Source organism: Cryptotermes secundus, unplaced genomic scaffold (genome assembly GCF_002891405.2).
Source record: "Cryptotermes secundus unplaced genomic scaffold, Csec_1.0 scaffold721, whole genome shotgun sequence".
NCBI classification, from domain to species: domain Eukaryota; kingdom Metazoa; phylum Arthropoda; class Insecta; order Blattodea; family Kalotermitidae; genus Cryptotermes; species Cryptotermes secundus.
Genome location: NW_019733845.1, coordinates 591,931 through 612,915, shown reverse-complemented (window position 1 = coordinate 612,915; position 20,985 = coordinate 591,931). Strand labels below are relative to the sequence as shown.

The window sequence follows — 20,985 nt, the reverse complement described above, 5'->3', positions numbered from 1 at the left end:
AAAAAAAAAGCACTGTATGCCACTATATACAAAATTAAAACATTATTTCCACATCTCACACTATTCTAGGAACAGAAAAAGTAGATAAATATCATCCCTAAACATAATCAATAACTTTCCTCAACAAAGCTCATACACTCCAGATATGAAGGGTTAGTAATGATGATTGAGTCACCTTAACATTCTCGTATGCTGAACCAACTTTCTCCTCAAGAGAGCGGAATGATTCTGAATTCTTGAGCTGTCCAAGCTTCGTGCTTACAGATGATCCAAATCCACCCAGAATAGATGTAGTTTTCTCTGCTGTTGTCTTAATTACAGATTCTGTTTTCTGATACCTAAAAAATCAGCATTCAATGAAGTCACTATCATAAACTGAATATGGAATTAAACTACTGTTATTATAAGGCAGGTGAAGGAAATGCTGACATTACAATTCTCAGTTACAATCTGGTTCTGCTTTCCACCTGCTTTCATGCTAAGCTTATTCTTCAACCCTGAAGATGGGGGGATATACTTCTTCAAAATGTCGGTTGACATTCATCGGACTACATAACATTATATCCCAATAAAAAGTACTTTTCATAACCAATGCTGGGGAACCTGAAATCTTACTTACTTATTACTGTTTGTTTATTCATGCTTGATTTCCCCTTACTATAGTAGTGAGACATGGGTGTTAAAGAAAAAGGATGAAAACAATTTAAGAAAATTTGAAAGAAAAATTATTAGGAAAATATATGGGCCAATAAAATAAGAAGAGCAGTGGAGAATTAGAAACAATGAAGAAATAGATGAGAGAGTGAAGAAATAAGACATACAGTTAGATTTATAAAGGCAAGAAGAATTGACTGGCTGGGACAGGTAGAAAGAATGGAAGCTAACAGAATGCCATGGAAAATCTTGTATGAGAAGTATTATTCTTATTATTCAAGTACACTTTCGATAAAGCATATACATGAAGACAGCACCAAAAACATATACAGGACAAAACGACATACGAAAAAAGAATACAACAACAGTATTCTAGATATGAGCTACAACAAAATGACGATGTGCACGGGAGCACGAGAGACAAGTGAACAGTGCAGTGGTCTCCCCACAAATTAAAAGTTGCCTGATGATGGCACATATGCGGCCAAAACATGTTGCAAAAATTGGAAAGAAACATTATGTAAAACAGAAAGACATTTTGAAGTATTTTGATAGTCACTTTTAGTGTATAAGATGTACCTGCAGTGTCTTAATGACATTTTAGGATATTTAATAAAATTTTAAAGTATTAAAGTTATACTTTTAGTGACTAATATATTTTAGGTGTCTTTTATATGAGGGTTGGAACTTAATAGTGGAAACTATTTATTTCCAACTGATACAAAATAGATGCATGTTTTGAAGTTTACTGTCCTTCAATGTAGTCACCAGCATTGTGTACAACTCGTTGCCAGCGATGTGGAAGTCGTAGGATACCTTTAGCAGCGCCTGTTGTGCTGATAGTTCGAATGGAGTGGTCTACTGCCTTAAGAATCTCTGGAACAGTTCTGAAGCGAATGCCACGAAGTGGTTTCCTCATCTTAGGAATCAAGTCGAAGTCACAAGGGCTTGAGTATGGGGAGTATGATGGATGGTACAGCACTTTCCAGCCCCATCGATCGAACAAATCAGCCACAGCTTGCGCTGCATGTGGCCGAGCATTCTCCTGCAAAACGATGGGTGGGTTCTGAAGAAAGTGTCGCCACTTCTTTCTCAAAGCTGGTCGCAGGGTGTGTTCCAAAAATGAACAGTAATGCTGCGCACTGACGGTCTGCTGTCGGGGAATGGTATGCATTAGGATAACACCATCACAGTTGTACATGAGAATCACCACAACTTTCACACTGTTGGGGTTCTGACGAACTTTTCATTTTCGTGGTGACCCGTAATGACGCCATTCGTTCGATTGGCATTTCATTTGTGGCTCGTACGAGTACGATTTCGCCCATGTCTCATCCAGCGTAATGGTACGGCGTAAGAAAACCTCTCCTTTGCACTCATAGCACTCCAAGTGGTTACGAGCAGCATCGTAACATAGCCATTTCTGCACTTCTGTCAAATCACTTGAAACCAACTGTGATGCAATTTTTCTCATGCCCAGGCGTTGCTTCAGAATGTGAAGCACAGTCGTATGTGCTAATCCTGTCTCTCGGGCCCGCTCACAAATCGTATGGCATCGATCACTCTCCAGTGCTCTCTATAGGTCATCTGGAGCAAAAATGTCTAATAAACTATAAGCTGATTTGACACTTACTGAGCAAAGCACTAGTGGAGTGAGCTAGAGTTGCTGTAACACAACTGAGTTCCTGCTTGTGTACTGTCTAGGCTAGGGTGGCACTGTTGTGTTGCAGTGTGACTGCAGTCAAAATGCCTAACACATTTATATATGGAGAATATGCCGAAATGCATTTTGTATACAGTTTCTGCAATGGAAATGGCAGGGCTGCTGTGGTGGAATACTGGCAAAGATATCCACTTCAGAGAATTCCACAATGAAAACCATTTAAGAACCCACACAAAACTTTGAGGAAGGCTGGTTCCTTCCCACAAGAGAAAGAATGTGAATGAAAGAATGGAGAAGATGCAAGCCCAAGCAAGTACACACAGAATTTCCAGGATGACTGGTGAAGCACAGACACAGGTATTGAGAATTCCCTTCCATGATGGTTTCTATCTGTATCACCTCCAATGAGTACCACACCTCTTACTGGAAGATCACCCCAGATATACAGTAGAACTTGGTTACGTCATCAAAGGGACCTAAAAATAGTGTCGTTATAAACGAATGTGTTGTAACCGAAATGGGCACTTCCACAGTAGCCTTATGTTAGTCACGTAAAAATCTACCAAAAATGTTAAAATGTTGAATTTTTTAGTGAAATGCGTAGTTAAGTACAGACTAACGTAACATTAACGTGGAATTAATATGGATTCTCCATATCGTTTGTACTGTAGAATTCACCAAACCAAATTCGCGGCATACATCAGCTTTTTTCCTTCCATTTTCTATTTCACGAAGCACTTTAACTTTCTCTTCAATGCTTAAAACTTTCCTTTTCATTGCCATGTTTTCGCTACTGCACTTCTCTGGGTTTAGGCAGGAACACTATAGGGTAAGTAGACAATGTGAGGTCCTGTTAGATGAGATTCTAGGAAAGGAATGCAGTTAACAACCTGCTGTGTCCTCTTGCACTATTCACGCAGTCCCACCCCACACCCTTGTCTTCGCATAAAACCCACGCTCCTCTTACAGCCCGCGGTCGTATTCTTCCAGGACAGTCATGTCAGCAAGTAGAGAAAGTGAGGGTGGGCAGACACATCGAACTTTCCCACGATATCAGAGAAATTCAGGAATGAAAATGACGTTACATACGAGGTTGATGCATTTGTGCATGTCGTACTAAGCAAGGTATAAAAACAGTTGCTTTATGAGGAATTAGTTCGTACCATTGAATATTTGACGCAATAGACAAGGTGTCACAGAAACCGATGTTGCTATAACCAAGTTTTACTGTAATTTTGTGAATGGCTGTAATCACAGTTATGCATTCTGTTCAAGGATGAGGTTCAATGTACCCTCGACAGTATTACCAACATAAGGAATTCACACACTCTGGGCATATGAAAATCCAGATGAGGGTAGCAGAATGTCATTTTCAACACTGACTTTTAGTTAACATGTGGTGTGGGGTAGGAGACAATAACCTGACTAGTTTTTTATGAATTTTATAAGTTCTCATTACACTGAGGTTGCAATGTAGTAATACTTCTCTTATGTGCAGAGTAACATACTACAACAAAATTTTTATAAAATAATTCTCACCTCTTATAAAAACCAACATACACAAGCTATATCTATCGTATATTATGATTTAATTAAATTAACCTCCAAACAGAAAACCTTCCTGTTACTTCAGTATCAGACAATTCAATATTTTAAACATGAAATGCAAAACTGTCAAAACTTTTTTAAGATGGGCGAATACCCCTGATGATGGAAGAACAGAATTTTCTACTTAATAGAGAAATTATAAGGAATGTTTTCTCATGATAAATAAGCCACAAGAGGAATGGTGAAGCATTGCAAGATTCAACTTAGTTTCAGTCTTTCTTTTACAAGTCAATAACACACATTCATATACAAAGGATCTCTTAAAATTAAACAGAGAACAATTAAGAGCGGTAGTATGACTATTTACATGACACTGTCACCTAAAAGGACACCTTTTCGAACTGGGATTGCCACACTCATGAATGGTGCCTGGAAAAAATATGAATTAGCCACACATATCGTATGTGATTTAAGATTTTGCCACCCGGGCCAGTTTTTTATGGAACCAAGTGACTACTATGACACCCTGATAAACAGAGACCGACATTTCATTCGAAGTGTAGGATTGATAAAGGGCTAATAAAAAAAGGGGGAAGCACAACAGATTATTGAAGGTTACAATGCAAGAGCTGCTTTAATATGGCCCACCCTTACGCATGCATGCATTCATTCATATAGACAACTGAGTCAATGGAAAGCTGACGTTGCTCAGTTGATCAGGAAACTCTGCTCTTATGAAATATAAAGTTTTAGTAGGTCTACTGTGTTCACAAGAGATATCCACTGAAACCTACCATGAGCAGGATGAATGCAGTTTACACCATCAGACCTCATTTCTTCAAGGCCCAATTTAACATTACTGCCATCTATACCTCGGTCTCTCAAGCAATATCTGTCCTTTATGATTTTCTCACTTCAATTTTGTATGTGATTCTCATCTCCCACATGCATTCTATATTTCAAATATTATCCTCCAGTACTTAATCACTACCATTAAATAATTTCCTGATCCTCCTGTTACTTCCTATTTCTTTCTTTTTCCTTAAGAACACAATGTGTTGAAACACTCTAAATGTAGGTTTCTCCCTTGCAATGAAAGATGTTTTTGGGTATTGTGTCAGTATTACTGTACAGATGGACAGTAGTTATGAAGCCAGACTTCGTGTACATGCTTACTTCCTACTTGACACATCATTATTTTCCAGACTACAAAAACAAATATTTATGTCACACAGATTGGACAGTCAGGTTTCATAAACACTAACTGCATGTACAATGACATTATCAGTGTTCAAAAACTGTATATAACACACATTCACTTTCAGAACACTGAGAAGAAGTAATCAAAATAGAAAATTTTCAGACTTCACAAATACTTACATTGGTGCATCAGTGACTGCTTTGCTAATTTGTTCTATCTTGCCTTCAACATTTTGATATCTGGTGCAAAAATGTAGTAAACAAACCATCAGCCACAAAAAGAGAAAAGAACAGGAAACACATATTGCAAAAGAAAAATACATGCTACAACAGTCGTGAAAGAGTCACAGACTAAATAAAAATTTGGTGCAAAGACAATGCACATACTTCCTCATATATGACTGACCTAGCCTACATTACCTTGGAAGTAAAACTGATTTCTGCCCAACAGACCACTGTTATCAAATACCGAACAATAATGAAATATGTCCGACCATAAAGCCAGATTGAACAAAATCAACATTTCACATTCAGAACCCTAGTTCACATACTATTATTTTCCTGAAGATACTGCCCAATCACTTTTATTTAAGGAGAAGGTCTCATAAATAACTCTAATTTAATCACAATTATAAGAGGCAGCTCTGAGAAAACTGACAAAGGAGCCATCTTTCAGAAAGTCACCATTTTATGGGGGGTTGTCTGAAAGGGCCTTATTCTTGAAGCTAGAAGGTTTATATTCACCCGACACTGACCTATGACAGATAAATTCTTAATACCTGAACATAAATCAAATCCAACCAAACATCCAGGCATTAGCAAGGCACATAAAACAGACAGATGGCATTCCAAAAACACTTTTCTAATACAGGGGGGTCAAAACGTGTCAATCCTCAAAACCTTGTGATTTAAGCTTACACTTCCCTGTCTTTTATTTATGAAACAGTCTGGCAATTCTAGAATAGAATGTAGCATTAGACTTGGCACTAACAGTGTTAGGTAAACTCATATTAATGTTTGTAATAAAATTTGTCTACAAAAGAGAAAGCTATAATATCAATATAGGTACTGATGCAAATCTACCACTTTCAGCTTAAGTAATTAATCTTTTGAAATGCTGAAGTATATGTCCGTGGTCTGACAATAAAGTTCGCAAACTCATCGCGGTAAAAGTGCTACCTACCTCATTGCTGAATATCACTGTGGTCACCTTCAAATTACTCCCATTGGGAAGCTATGCACTGATGCCAGTGCCTAGTCCACCCTTCAAAACAATTTCGAAACTGGTTCTGTGAAATGGGCTTCACAGCTGCCATCAAAATATTCCTGATGTCATGAATGTCATCAAAATGCCTTTTTTTTTAATATATCCCTTATCTTCAGGAACAGAAATAAGTTCCCATAAACTTGCACCAACATCTCTCTGATTTCACTTCCACTCTTGCCAAGTTTAACAAAAATTTAATGTTCATTTGTTGCTCTAATTCAAGCTCTGACATTCTTGTGACGGCACACCTAAACACATTCACACAATAATATACTCCACTCAGAAAGAGGCTGCCATAGATCAGCAACAACATAGCTGTGAAACACTGATAGGCCAACGTCATCAAACCATGCTAAGGTTTCTGTCCACTGCTGCCGAGTTCGGAAACTTTATTTCAGACCTTCTATGCTAGTTCTAAACACAAAGCAGAAATACTGAATTGCCAATGAGCATAGGAAACACAATAAACTCAGGGCAGAATGCAAGGTGAGGAAGGCTGTGGGGTGGGGTGGGGAATGAATCACCCTGAACAGCAAGCTAACATAAAAATTCGGCATTTTTTATGTAAATTGATAACATCAATACTACAGATAGTCTCGATGACATATGGCATGTCATATTAAAGTTGTGGCATAACAGGCTCAAGGAAGGCCATGAATTGTTAGAAGATGCTCTATGGAGCACATGGGCAGCAACATCAAAGAACAAGGATATAAGTGACAGAGGTAGGAGGTAATGCGGACTGAGCGTCAAACAATAAAAACAATTATACAGAAAATTGGGATTTTAGATGGTTTCTTCAGTAGTTTACATACCAGTACTGTCAGTGTGTAGATTATTTTAGCATCAGATAGAAGGAAGACCGGTGAATAATGACTGGAAAAGGGTTTGGAAGGAACTGGTCAAAGCCTAATTGAGTTATTCCCCCAGAAACTGAGGCAAACCACAAAGAACCCCAGTCATAATAGCCAGTATCCTGGCTGAGATTCAAACTGAGAACCTCCCAAACACAAACCTATAACTTTATCTCTAGATCTTCTTGGTGAACTTCATATGTCAGTTACAGTAACACCATCCTTAACAGGACATGAAGAAATATACATGTATATATATATATGTACAACACCTGCCACCACACAATATAAAGACTGCCAACACAGGAACAATGTGATAAATGTATCAGGTGTGAGGATCAGTGACTGGTTAATCATTTCAGCAGATTTTCTCAAACAGAAAGTTACAGTTGACAAAATTTGGTCTTTCCCGCATGATCCTTAAAATATACAAAATCCTCCATGAAAAGGATATAACAGATATCAAGAAAAACTAAGTTCTAGCAGAAATACTCAAAGGAAAGGTGAGTCTGGAAGTCTCTTTCAAATGGCAAGGCATTGTGCACCATGAGTTTATTCCTGACACTACGAGAAGTACAAACAACAAAACGAAGTGCAACACAAGATCATCTACAGGAGGATGGTTTCCTGAAGCTTGCTAAAACCTAAGTGCTCCTGCATGACAAGGGTCCTACATATTGATCACTAATTGTGCAGTAGCAACTCACCAAGCATAGCGCCATGGCAAGGCTTCCCCACCCTCTGTAATCTCCCTATCCTGCAAAATGCAATTTCTATCTATTTCACTGGATAAAGGACTAGCTTATAAGCTGTTCAAGAATGCGGCAAAAATTCAAGACCTTCAAAAGACTGTCCTCTAAGAGATATTGTGCTTCTTTTTCAGTGTAACTGCGGAAAAACATTCTGAAGACAACTGCATCTAAAGGTCTCTCGGTGATACCAGATTTGTGAAGCGTCTCCTGTCCCAGAACTTTTAAAGGAACCATTTACTTCTCAGAGATGTTTTCTGATGCTACGCATTGTCACATTATACTAACAGTGTCATTCATGAAACTAAGATTAAACAATAAATTAAAAATTTCTTACAAAATCACCTGTAAGGCATATAAAAATTATTTCCTCATTTTTCTAAAGGAGATATGTATCCAACATACTAAAGGTTTATTTTTTATCATAACACTTGAAAGGTTTTGGCTCCTTCCTGCATGAATACTGTTAACTGTTATTAATTAATTAAGTTGTCACTACTTATGACTGACTGGCATGCCTTCAAATCCAAAGACACGGAAACTATAAGTCTGGTGGTTTATGTCACAACTAAACCTAGCCGCTTAGGACATTCAATACCAATTAGAAGAGCTATCACCAGGGCATCTGACCAAAACCAAAGTTGGCTCATAACATTTCAGATCAGCCATAAAAATATTTAGCCCTTCTTCAATAACTCATTGCAAATGCCTGACAGATTATAGTTTTAAATTTAATATATCTGAATTTGTATCTATTTTTGATATACATATACATTTGAAGTATTTTTTAATAACAAAACAACAGCAGAAGGGAATACTGCAGTGCAGAACACATTTCCATCCATTTCTGATTCAGAATATCTTATTGGTCTTCCTATCAATTTATTATGACATGTTCTGTGGTCTGGTTGTCAGAGCTCCTGGCTACAGATCCAGAGGTCTGGGTTTGATTCCCGGCACTATCAGATTTTCTGAGAAGTAGTGGATCTGGAACAGGGTCCACTGAGCCTCGTGAGGATAACTGAGGAGCTATTCCAAGGAAATAGCAGCTCTGTTCTAGGAAACCGAAATTAACAGGCATGGGGATTCATTGTGCTGACCACACAACACCCTCTATCAGCTAAAGTTGGCACTAACTTTGTCAACAAGCAGTGGTCTCTCAGTTACTTTGTTCACTTGTTTGTTTGTTTGTTTGTTAAATGTAAGGTTTTTCAGTCATAAAAATAATTGTTCATGTACTCTGTTACACATATAATGTATCAAAAATTACTTCAAGTAAAAGAAATCGATTTTAATAGGAAGCATATTTTATGACATACAAATTTTCTGCATGATCATCCATTTCCAAGATGATTCACAAAGGGCAATTACAGTCTGCTGTTAATACCTGATCAATATTAACTAAAAGCAAGCTCACCAAATAACTTTTAGAACATACTCCCCATATTAAATTTTTTCGAGAGCTGCTCAGTGGGTTTGAAGATGAACTATGACTAGATAAACTATAAACAAGATCTCCCCATTAAGCATTTATCTCACAGAATTTGTGCATGAAATACATAAAAATGTTGTTTATGGGTTTACCCATGGATACTTCACTAGCAGGTCTAAACTGACATTTAAAAATTCTGCAATGAATGTGTTAAATGCTACATACTGTAGCATGTAGACCTGTTGCTAAATAATGACTCTGTACACAATGACCACTGCTAGCCAACAGATTCCTGACATGCACCAACGGACTAAGTGGGAAGAGGTGTTCTCTACGCGATCCATGCGACAGCTGTCTGATGTAACAACAGAAGAACTGTTGGAAACGGTGTTTTCTATGCAGTCCATGCTGTGGTGTTATAAGCAGGACAAGTCTAGAGTTTAATTAGTTGGGAGACAGTCGCCAGCCAGTAAAGGCATGAACACGGAAGCTGAGGAAGCTACAGAACTGGAAGCTGTTACCAGATGACTGGTGAAGACAAAACAGACTGAAACGAATTAGTGTTTGCTGTAGTGAATTTTAAAGTGTGTGAATTACCGATAGCACTACACTTACTTGTAGCTACAATCTTTATGTACTCAATAAATACAATTACCAATCCAAACCCCATCTACAGTCACTCATACACATGAAAATACTTAAAATAAACATGTTTAAAGCAACAAAGAATTAAAGAAGAAAACTGGGACCTGACATACACACAGAAGTAAGATTAAGAAGCATTTCTAGCAATATCTATTAAATAATGCTATGTATTTACTAGTATGTAATAGTATCAGTACTTACACATTGGACTCCTTGACATTGCGAATACCCTGTGACATGTCATCTTGGAATTCCTTCCAAACACTGATGCCCAGCTTCCGCTTCAGTTCCTGTGACATCTTCACTTTTGATGCAAGAACCTGGCGAAGTGTTTGGATCTCCTGTTCAACCTATGAACATTATAATTATTCACTGATGAACTGTGGTAACAGTTCCACCCCAATAAACTGCTGTCTGGTGACAATTTTCTCTCAACACCTGCATCAGATGTTGGGTACTTACATGATAGTATACAGCTTGATGAGATGATGAGATACAGTGTGATCTGTACACATTTTTTCAGTGATTTTACCTTAACAATATTATAATTATCTGCATTAATAAATCTGAGACCTCTCATTGTCGCTTTTACAGTTTGTATGTCTTGAATATACTACTACATGAACACTCTGGAACATAATCATACCATAAAGCAGTTCCGGCATGTCTTGAAAGGACTGTTTTGGTTTCAGGGCAATGAAACAGATTCCCTCAATAACATAAGCTGTACTGTTCACTGGTAACTATAAGTACCACTGTAATGATTTGGCATATTTGTGAACATACATCAAAATACAAATATCTATACCTGTATGTTGACAGCATAATGAAAAGAAAATAAAAAATACTAGGAAAATACAGATTAGTATACTCCAGGCAAAGTACAGTCTAAAATGGCACTAACTGGTCACAAAAAAAATGTAACAGAGGATTATTTACTTACTTATGGAGCTGATCCCTTCTTGAGGAGAAGACAAATCTGCAGTTACTCAAGAATTTCCCAGCATTTTATGGAACCTGAAGGTTCATTACTGTGTTAACAAGAGCCCTCCACTGATCCATATCCTGAGCCAGATCAGTCCAATACACACCATTCCATCCTATCTCTCTAAGATCCATTTTAATATTGTCCACCCACCTACGCCTTAGTCTTCCCAGTAGTCTCTTTCCTTCTGGCTATGCCACCAATATCCTATATGCATTCCTCGTCTCCCCCATTCATGCTACATGCCCTGCCCACCTCATCCTCCTTGACTTGATCATTCTAATTGTACTTGGAGAAGAGTACAAGTTATGAAGCTCCTCATTATGCAGTTTTCTCCAACCTTCTGTCACTTCATCTCTCTTCGGTCCAAATATTCTCCTCAACACCCTGTTCTCAAACACCCTCGGTCTACGTTCCTCACTTAATGTTAGAGACCAAGTTTCACGCCCATACAGAACCACGGGCAAAATTATAGTTCTGTATATTCTAATTTTTATTTTTTGGACAGCAGACGAGAAGACAAAAGGTTCTGGACTGAATGGTAGCAAGCATTACCCGAGTTCAATTGCCTCTTAATTTCCTCCTGAATCAGGTTTCGATCTGTTATCGTTGTTCCCAAATATCTTAATTGTGCCACATTTTCAAAACATCTGTTTCCTATCATTATGTCATGATTTTGCCCTGCATTATGGTGATGAGACAGAAACATATACTTAGTTTTCTCAGTGTTTACTTCTAGACCAACCTCCTTACTTGCATCAATTAAAGTCTGTGTGTTTTTCTTTATGGTATCTACATTATCACCCAGTAGATTCACATCACTGGCATAGACTAACAGCTGATGTGCCCGTTTAATTTCAGTCTCACCTGGTTTCCCTGGACCTTCCTAATGGCATATTCTAAAGCAAAGTTGAAGAGTGGCCATGAAGCATCTCCTTGTCTTAGAACATTCTGGATAGGAACTTTACGAGACAAATGTTTACCTATACAGACTTTACTATACATTTCATTTAAACACATTTTAATCAGCTTAACTAGTTTCATAGGTATCCCAAACTGTATCAGAATACTGTACAATACTTCCCTCCCAACCAAATCATACACTTTCTTGAAATCTACAAATCAATTTTGCAATAGCACTTTCAACCTCAAAAGGGCTAGGATCAGGTACTAACGGAACAGCTGTATACATTTCTGTCTGCCTAACATCACTGACCCCAAGTACATTCAATAACTGAGAGAAGTAGTTCTTCCACCTATTCAAATTTGTGGGAATCTGCAAGCAGATCACAACTGTCAAAGTATTACAGAGTGTAATATTCCTCCTACCACTTGTAAACAAAACATACCATTGTAAGTTCCTGTTGCCATTCCTGGCGTTGACGCTCCTGCTCCTCAGGGGTTAATCCATGTAGTTCATTAATACCTGAGTCTGGGGACATGTCAACCGGTGCCTCCTCAGCTGGAACAATAATTCATATCCCATGTTTAAACTTCTGAGATCATTAATTTATTTATTTGAATTCTTTGCCTACTGAGGATATACAGAATGAAAGACAATGGGATCGATGTGGTGGATTCTTTGACTTTGTAATGATGATGCTTAAAATTGCAGAGGTTTTGTAGTGTTGAATGTCATGGGAATATGATCATAAGCAGAACTTGGGTAAGAGCTTGAAATGAAATAAGCACGGCCCATTCCAGAGTACTATTCCTCCATTAAACTGGAAAGACAGAGGAAAACCACCAAAAATCATAAGGTGAGCTGGTAACCAATACGTACTTCCAGAACACAGCACCAATACATCAACATGTCTGTCAGAATGGTTCTGGATCTCTCTTTACAGAGTGCATCCTGTTGCATATTTGTAAAATATTCTATTACACTTGTTCCATCTAACACAACTCAAAGAATGTATAACATTCAATTTGTTTAATTAATATCACAACATGTTTCGACTATTTTAACTCGCCATCATCAGGTCACTGTAACTGTTTAGCAAATACTCTTTTTGAATTGCAAATCATCTTTCTTCTTATATGGGCCCATTTGCATCACTTGAGTGAATATTTTATGGAACCAAGTGACTATTTTGACGTCCCCACATACATAATCCTATGCTTCATTCGAAGCGCAGGATTGTTGAGGGGATAATCAGAAGAGGAGGCACAACAGATCACTGTGGTCGCGGTGCAAGGGCCAACCCCTTGTACATTCATTCATTCATATGGGCCCTTATTTACAATGATTTCTAGTGGATTACAATACTGACATTCATCAATTGAACAATTCTGGAGTAAATCTTTGCTAGGTCATATCTGGCTCAAACAAGGATGCAATTCTATATTCGCAGTTGCTAGGTGTTGAGTTGCGAATATGGCAACATATGATGTTTGATAATGGACCGATGGGTGTTTTTCTTTAGCCTGACTAGGCTGTAGTTTTCACTCTTACGTTGCACAGAAAGGAAGCAGAAAATAAATTAGCACCAGATAAAATACTGTAGCATGTTCACCCATTACTAGGTTAGCTATAGCAGTAACAGGCCATGGAGGCCTATATGGTTGTGAGAGGTCGAGGCTCCCACATTTTCTACACATCGGCTCACAGATGGCGGTGAGGTCAGCCTTACACGTCCATCGCAAAATTGTAATATGGCCCTACCATACCAAATGTCATCTAAATCAATTACAAAGTTCGGTAGATGAAATATGTGGGCGCAGATATGACATCCCTATTATGGCAAATAACGGGAAAAACGGGATTTGAAGAGGCCAAAACTGGCCTGGTATCAGAATGTCAAAAGCTGGCGTTTTATACAGATTGGGCCTGAATTCACTGTGCATCTACACTGCAAATGATGAAACCGCCCCATTTTTTGTATTAATGTACCTAGTCAGCACAGCAGATGTGGAGTGCTCAAGAAACATCTGTACCTCACTCCATACACGGTAACTTCAGTGCATGCATTGAAAGAAAGGGACAATGTCAAGCGTGTTGACTATTGCCGATGGTTTAAGAGACACACTTCTGGACATCACATATTTACCGATAAGGCGTGGTTTCATTTGTCCGGTTACGTCAACATCCAAACAGCTGCGTTTGGACAGTGAATAATCCGCGTGAGATCAAGGATACACAGTTTCAGGACCAGAAGGTTGCTGTGTGGTGCGCCATATCACGAAATCGGATGATCGGCTCCATATTCTTGGATAACACCATCAACACGGAACGTTACTGTGAAGTGGTTGTTTACTCCTTCATTGATCATTTAAACGAGAACGAAATTGGCCGCGGCTACTTCCAACGCGACGGCGTTACTGCACACACGGCTCGGGTTTCCATGACGCTGCTGTGCGATTGGTTACGGGAACAGAATGATTTCAAAGCGCATTTCGCTACCACGGTCACCCGGCCTTACACCCATTGATTACTGTATGTGGGGGGCAATGAAAGGCGCATTTTGCAAAGACAATCCTCACACTACCTTCGAACTGAAGGAAGCCATTGTAAATTTCATCAGGAATATTCCTTCGATTAAATTGTTGCATGTATTTGCAAACGGAACGTGTAGATGCATGTCTACAAGCATTTGGGGGCCATTTATATTATGTGTTGTAACTTAAGTATGAGAAATGTAATTACATTAATGTACGTATAAGGGACTCGTTGAACACACACCTCGTCTACGGTTGGTGCACAAGGGTTTTTGCCTCAATCTATACAAACATACAAATGGACTAACAAATTCTGTGGCATTCATGGCGTCTCTTAATCGTAACCTGTGTGGAACGGAAATTAATTCGATTTGTTGGCCGCCTGCAACTTCCGCTTCGCCCATCACAAGTGATTAACTTCCTGCAGTTTTTGGCTATGCTAATACGAGTATGATAGTGTCCAATCTCCTAATTTTCAGAGGATCTTCCACGTTCACATTTAGGATACATTTCAACGCGCACAATGAATACATGCGTAGACCTAATGATAAATATGCTACAATTATGAGTTCTTATCTTAAGTTAGGTTAAGTATCTTTCAAATTTTCACAAAAGTTGACGTAAACACTGGGTCGCTGTAGGTCACCTAGGCTCCATTTTTACCTACGACGAGTTAATACAAACATGCTGACCGCGCAAACTTCCGAGATACACGCAACACTACCGCCACATGGCCTTCAAATTATACATTTAACATTTGTTCGACGATATGTTACTTTTGTTCCGGCATTTTTTGTTTTAGTTTTGCAGAATGTAAAACAACAATATGAACAATCGTATATTTCGGCTTGGAATCGGTTTTTTTTTACGGCGAGATAGCACGACGTCAACGGGACAAAAACTATTAGCTCATGTCTCACACCTACAACAAGTTTCTGAGAAATACGCTGATTTAGTCCATGCGTATTATTAGGCCAACATCTGTGCTATTCCGTAACTTATAACCAGTGACTCAGTAAGTGGAAGTGTCTCTGATTTATTCTACATAAAACTTTACTAACGCAATTTTAGGCCCACAAAGTAATGATCCTAATACTTATCCTATGAACGAAGGTCTTGACAGATTGGTCAAAATGTACGTTTATGGTGCAGACTCCTACAGGCCGAGCCATAGCTCAAGCGGTTAGTCGCTTGCTTCCCACCGCCCGGGTTCGATCCCGGGTCTGGTCAAGTGGGATTTGTGGTGGACAAAGTGGCGCTGGGTAGGTTTTCTCCGAGTACTTCGGTTTCCCCTGCCAATCCTCATCCCACCAGTTGCTCCACAATCACCCTCACCTATCATCTTGGGCTGCTACAATAGGCCAGAAGTGGCCGCAGTACAAGGGACTTAGTCCCACCCAACAGGCAATAAAAAAATATATTCCCTACAGAACGGTTAATACTTTGTAAGATGAGGCACCGACTAAATGATTAACATTAATATTACTATATCTACATCACGACCCTCCAAAACAATTTATTATATATGCACAAAATATAGAATACTCCAATTTGTCCATAGGAACACAACAAAATCACAAAAACCAACGACTGACTCGATGATGTAAAAGAATTTTTATTCTTGTTTTATAATATAACTTTTGTTTTATTTAATCTAATTTATTATATTTTACACCAAGTGTTTATTTAATATTATTGTATCGAATTTTATTAGTACTGCAGTTCAGTGGTGTATATATGTTAGCCATGTATTTGCCTGATGATGGCTTTTAATAGCCGAAACATGTAGCAGAGCCAAACTAGGCACTGACCTTAATATACACGTAGTTGTGTTGTGACGGTCTTAATGAAGAAATTGTATATTATAACACAACAGGATGCATGAAATGAAAATTATTGGGAAATTCTTTAGAGTAGCCGAGCGAGTGGTGGCTTCTCACGAAGGACTCAGCTCCATGAGTTTAGTTTGATGCTTAACTACATGCCTACAGCCGAAAACAAAAATGTAACATACTCAGTTCAATTCTGACTTCATTTTCGGTTTTATGCAATGTATATATATGTTCTCCTTTCTGTTTGAGCGTTAAAAATTAGGTCGGGAAAGGGAGAGAATTACCCGAATAATTCGACAAATAATGTGTAACGTTTTACCTTTCACCAACTGCAGAAAACGCCTGTAGTTGCGGGGACTGCTGACTTTTGCGAAGTACGGTTTAGAAAGGTCTTGAAATGTCACTCTCACACTTCTCGCTTTTCTGCTGGCGGGTTTTGAATAAAATTCAGCTTCAACGCAAAAAGGGTCCACTTCGGCTGCCAGTGAATCATCTAGTCCAGATGCAGGCAAATTTTCAACGAAATTTCCATCTTCGGGCCAACAATGGTCAAAACTTGGCGTTCCTGATTCTGCTACGTATGAATAATAGCAGTCTTCTTCATACTCCAAAGATTCGTAGTCCTCTTCTATATCCTCGTCGGTCAGATCGGGTACGCGAGTTCTTTTCACAGGATTGTTTTTTCTAACTAATTCATTAGCTCCTACATTCTCTTCAGTTTTATTTTCCATTAGTGGGCTAATAAGAATCTTCAGTTCAAAACGACTACGTTACATTTGCTCCTTCCAGCACATGTTTATTCGTTCAATTTTCATTCTCATATTTTAAGACGGCAATGCTCTGCAAAGCCGGATTCGTTCATGCTACCTTTCAGCTACTTTGTACGTTAACAGGGCGCCGGGAGGAAACATTCTGAATGCACTGGGTCTGCATACATGGGGCAAGAGTTCAGTGAACCGTGCTGAAATCAACATTTCATGGCGTGAACTGGAATGACATACTTTGCAAATCAGAATTTGGAACAATCGCAGTAACCATACATATGGGCCTCTATAGTAGGCCTATGCACCCACGTAATTTCCGCCAAAGTTCTCCCAAAATTAATTTATTATTTACGCTTATCAGACCTACATAATTCACACAAAATTGACTAAGCCAATCTAACCTTACTGAAATAAAATTTGAGAAACGCGAAATCTACGTCAAAATACGAAGAGTTAACCTTGCCAGTAGTCCTACAATTTCACAAATCTGGAAGTAAATGGTTAACGACTTCCAGACGTGATAATACATACGTACATATTGCTCGATTGCTGTCAATAAACAATTAGCATATTTCTACCTCGCACAGTGCCAAATGTATGACTGCATACAATATGTCCGGGTTTTCGTATGCTTAATACTAAGATTATCTCACCCGATTCAACTGAGCACGGTAACAGAAAATTTCATGTATCAGTGATTACAGATTTCACCTGACACAGTATCACGCACACTGCATAACACATTACGTTACAAATTTTTCGTAAATTACAAGAGATTTTCATGTAACTGCCACATGTCATTCGCCAGCTGTCAAATACAACTGGTTTCCATTACTTGCCAGACGCTAGAGTATGTAACTCCAATAGCCTACGAAATACAGGTGAAAGTTTTCATACGCTATAAAACTTAGCATTTCTCTTACACGCCACACAACTGTCATATATTAGAACCGTGTCTTCTTTCCCCGTTAAATAAAATTATTCTGGCAAATCTGTTTGCTTTACTTAGTACAGCACTAGGAAATATGCTCTGCCACGTTGTCCCTATTTCATGAACAACAGCAACCTGCAAACACTGTCACTCTACACTGACCAGCGACTGACTTCTCCACCAATCCTCTCAGGAATCACGTGGTAAACGAACTCTCATTTCTGCTCTTCCTCTCCTTCGGTTCCACCGTGCCAATGCTTTCGGACCGCACCATATTTCACATACTGCCTAATCACAGGTCAGCCTTTTATCACATTCACCAAAATGGGATCATTTATTTCTCGTAAAATCGTAATCAAAACGAAAATTATCTAACTCTACCAAGTGTAAACTACACCACAACTGTCAAATACAACAAAAACTACAGAACCATTATATCGAATACAAATGTAACAAGATAGGAAATACACGTATAATGCAACATTTCAGGCGCGTTCAGATTTTTCACCTTGATTCTAGTCAATATACAGTTTTCATTTTCCTAGTATGTCTTAAGCACATAAAATGCATATTATTTTATTTACTTCATTCCGAATTTGGGTACTAGTAAAACCAATGCGCTATAGCCAATGGAGTAGCGGAAAATTTGCTTAATGTAAATATATATATATAATTCACCTTCGAAAGTAGAAGTAAAACAAATTAACGGTGGAATGAATTTAAAACGAAAGATATTTCACTTCAGAGTAGATATCAGACAGCCGTAATAATTTGTTTATTGTGAAAAATAAGAGTAACTGTAAATACAAAAAAAGACCTAGGCAATGTTCATTAGGCAGATCGCTATTATAGAATAAGATGTTTACAAGACTGTGCTACAGAGGGACGGTCTTATAAACATCTTATTCTATTACAGCAGTCTCCCAGCGATTCTTAATAGTGTAAAACCTGTCTTATAAGGAATCTCAAGAGTCCAGATCATTTTTCCGCTGAAGCCAGGTTTCCGTTTAATCAGGGTATACTACAATAATTAAACCAGGGCACGCATGCATTTGAGACAAAACAAAACACCATACTCATTAATTTATTCACACTATAATCACTGAACACATGCAAACATTCAACTGATCAGAAAAAAAAAATGTCAGTACTCACTTTTTATATTTTTACCACAACTGAGAGTTTTTGCACGCAGTTTACTCTCTTGCTGCTTGACTTTCCACAAACAATTTAACTTGAGAAATTACACTAATGATGTCTGAATCATTCCGTTGTACGGCAAATTCCTTCAGTTCCTTTAAACTTTTGACAGCATCTTGATAGGTCTTCACTCTCGAGGACAGTGAAGCCAGGAAAAACTGTGCTGGTAACGGCCAGCAGCCATGTAACCTACCGACCGGGGCATATCCCTAACAATACCTCACAGACAGCCAAGAAGTCGATTAAAACCAAACCTAAAATCCGCATCTGTCAAGCTGCCTCCAAAATGGTGTTAACTCCAAATTTCTTCGCACCTCTCATAACTACTGGCATGGACACGGAGACTACTGAAGCAAAACACACCCTGCCGGAGCAGACGGTTCCCAGAAAAAAGTGGGCCGCCACCATTAATCATGACTTCTACCCAAACTTCATTCTCCTCCAAAGCGACTTAAAAGAGCACGCCAAAGGAGAGTACGAGTTCCGAAAAACACGAAATAGAATCCGTATCATAATAAAATAAATGGCAGACTATTCAGCCATGAAATCCCACCTGGAGAAAAATAATCTCTACTATTTTAACTTCTCCCCAAATTCCAAAAGTCCACAAAGACAGTAATTCGTCAACTTCCCCTAGACTCGAAAGTGGATGACATTTCCAAAGTTCTGGGGACTTAGGCTTCAACGTCATCAGCGTGAGGCTAATGACGGCCACTCGAACAGCACCCAACGGACAAACACACGTGGAACCCTTCCCTCTACTACTTGTTACCTTAACAAGAAATGTAAATTCTTACGAGATATTAAAGCTGACTAGCCTTAACCATATTACGTATTATCAAGGTTAAGTTGTACAGAGCTCAGACTGGCCTAACGCAATGATAAAACTGCCAAAAATCTGGCCACCTCTAGGCCAACTGCAAGCAACCCCTTCAACGTTTGTGGTGCGGTGGTCACCTGCACAGGAAATGCCCTGAAAAAGAAATAAACACAGAACCTACGTCGAGTTTCTGCAATTGCATCCTACACGGGGGAGCGAAACCTCATCCAGCGTCATACAGAGGTTGCAGCCATGCGAAAGGAGAAGAGTACAACGAGCTCCCAAGGGATCCCCTGGCATAACGCCCTTCTCTAAGTATCTCACCAGAGCAATCCTATGCAGCTACACTGCGTCAAAACACGCATCAGCAACCATATGCATCGCAGACAGATGGGAAAAGCTTGCGGCACCCCGTGAAGCAGCATCTGCTACTGGGTGTACAAGCCCCAGTTCGTCTAACAGTGACATGTTAAAGGTCGCCACTGTAGTGCAACACACCATGACAGAGCACAGAGAAGCTGTCTCAGAAAAATATAAAACAATGGTCATTATAAAAATGGTACACAAGGTCTGAGAGTTCATAGGCCGTTCACGTCATAGCATTCATTTAATGCAAATAACATTTGGAGACAGCGATATGAGCCCAGTAAACAGCTTCAAGACTTACATACAGATGCGTCCCCGCTCTCAGAGACACATCTCATACCCCTTGAGAGCTTCGTTATTCCGAATTGTCACTCGTATCGGACCGACCGCTTCCCAGGAAGAAAAAGGCGGGAACTGCCGTTGCAGTGAGAAAGGGCATTCCCCACAACCATGCAGACCTGCTACCTCTTGATTCAAAAGAAGCCTACGAGTCTGCATACCGACTGGTAATAGTGAAGTGCTACTTGTAGCAGTCACCAGGCCACGCTTGGAATGATGCAGAAGTCAATGTATTATTAAGCTTTAGACTTAAGTCGCTAGTGGCAGCAGGTCTGAATGCTAAACATCCATTTTGGAA

General features: G+C 39.0%; 1 protein-coding gene across 1 annotated transcript in view; it reads right to left on the bottom strand.

The window, feature by feature from the left end:
* The window catches only part of LOC111868270, a 27,503-nt gene extending 9,367 nt beyond the window's left edge, over nucleotides 1–18,136 (bottom strand). The window contains exons 1-5 of the mRNA XM_023858768.2: nucleotides 16,587–18,136; nucleotides 12,347–12,459; nucleotides 10,214–10,362; nucleotides 5,246–5,305; nucleotides 176–338 (exon numbers count right to left, since the gene is read on the bottom strand). Coding sequence (XP_023714536.1) covers nucleotides 176–338; nucleotides 5,246–5,305; nucleotides 10,214–10,362; nucleotides 12,347–12,459; nucleotides 16,587–16,998 — 897 coding nt within the window. The 5' untranslated portion in view covers nucleotides 16,999–18,136. The remainder of the gene's footprint in view (nucleotides 1–175; nucleotides 339–5,245; nucleotides 5,306–10,213; nucleotides 10,363–12,346; nucleotides 12,460–16,586) is intronic.
* Nucleotides 18,137–20,985: the final 2,849 nt, after the last annotated feature.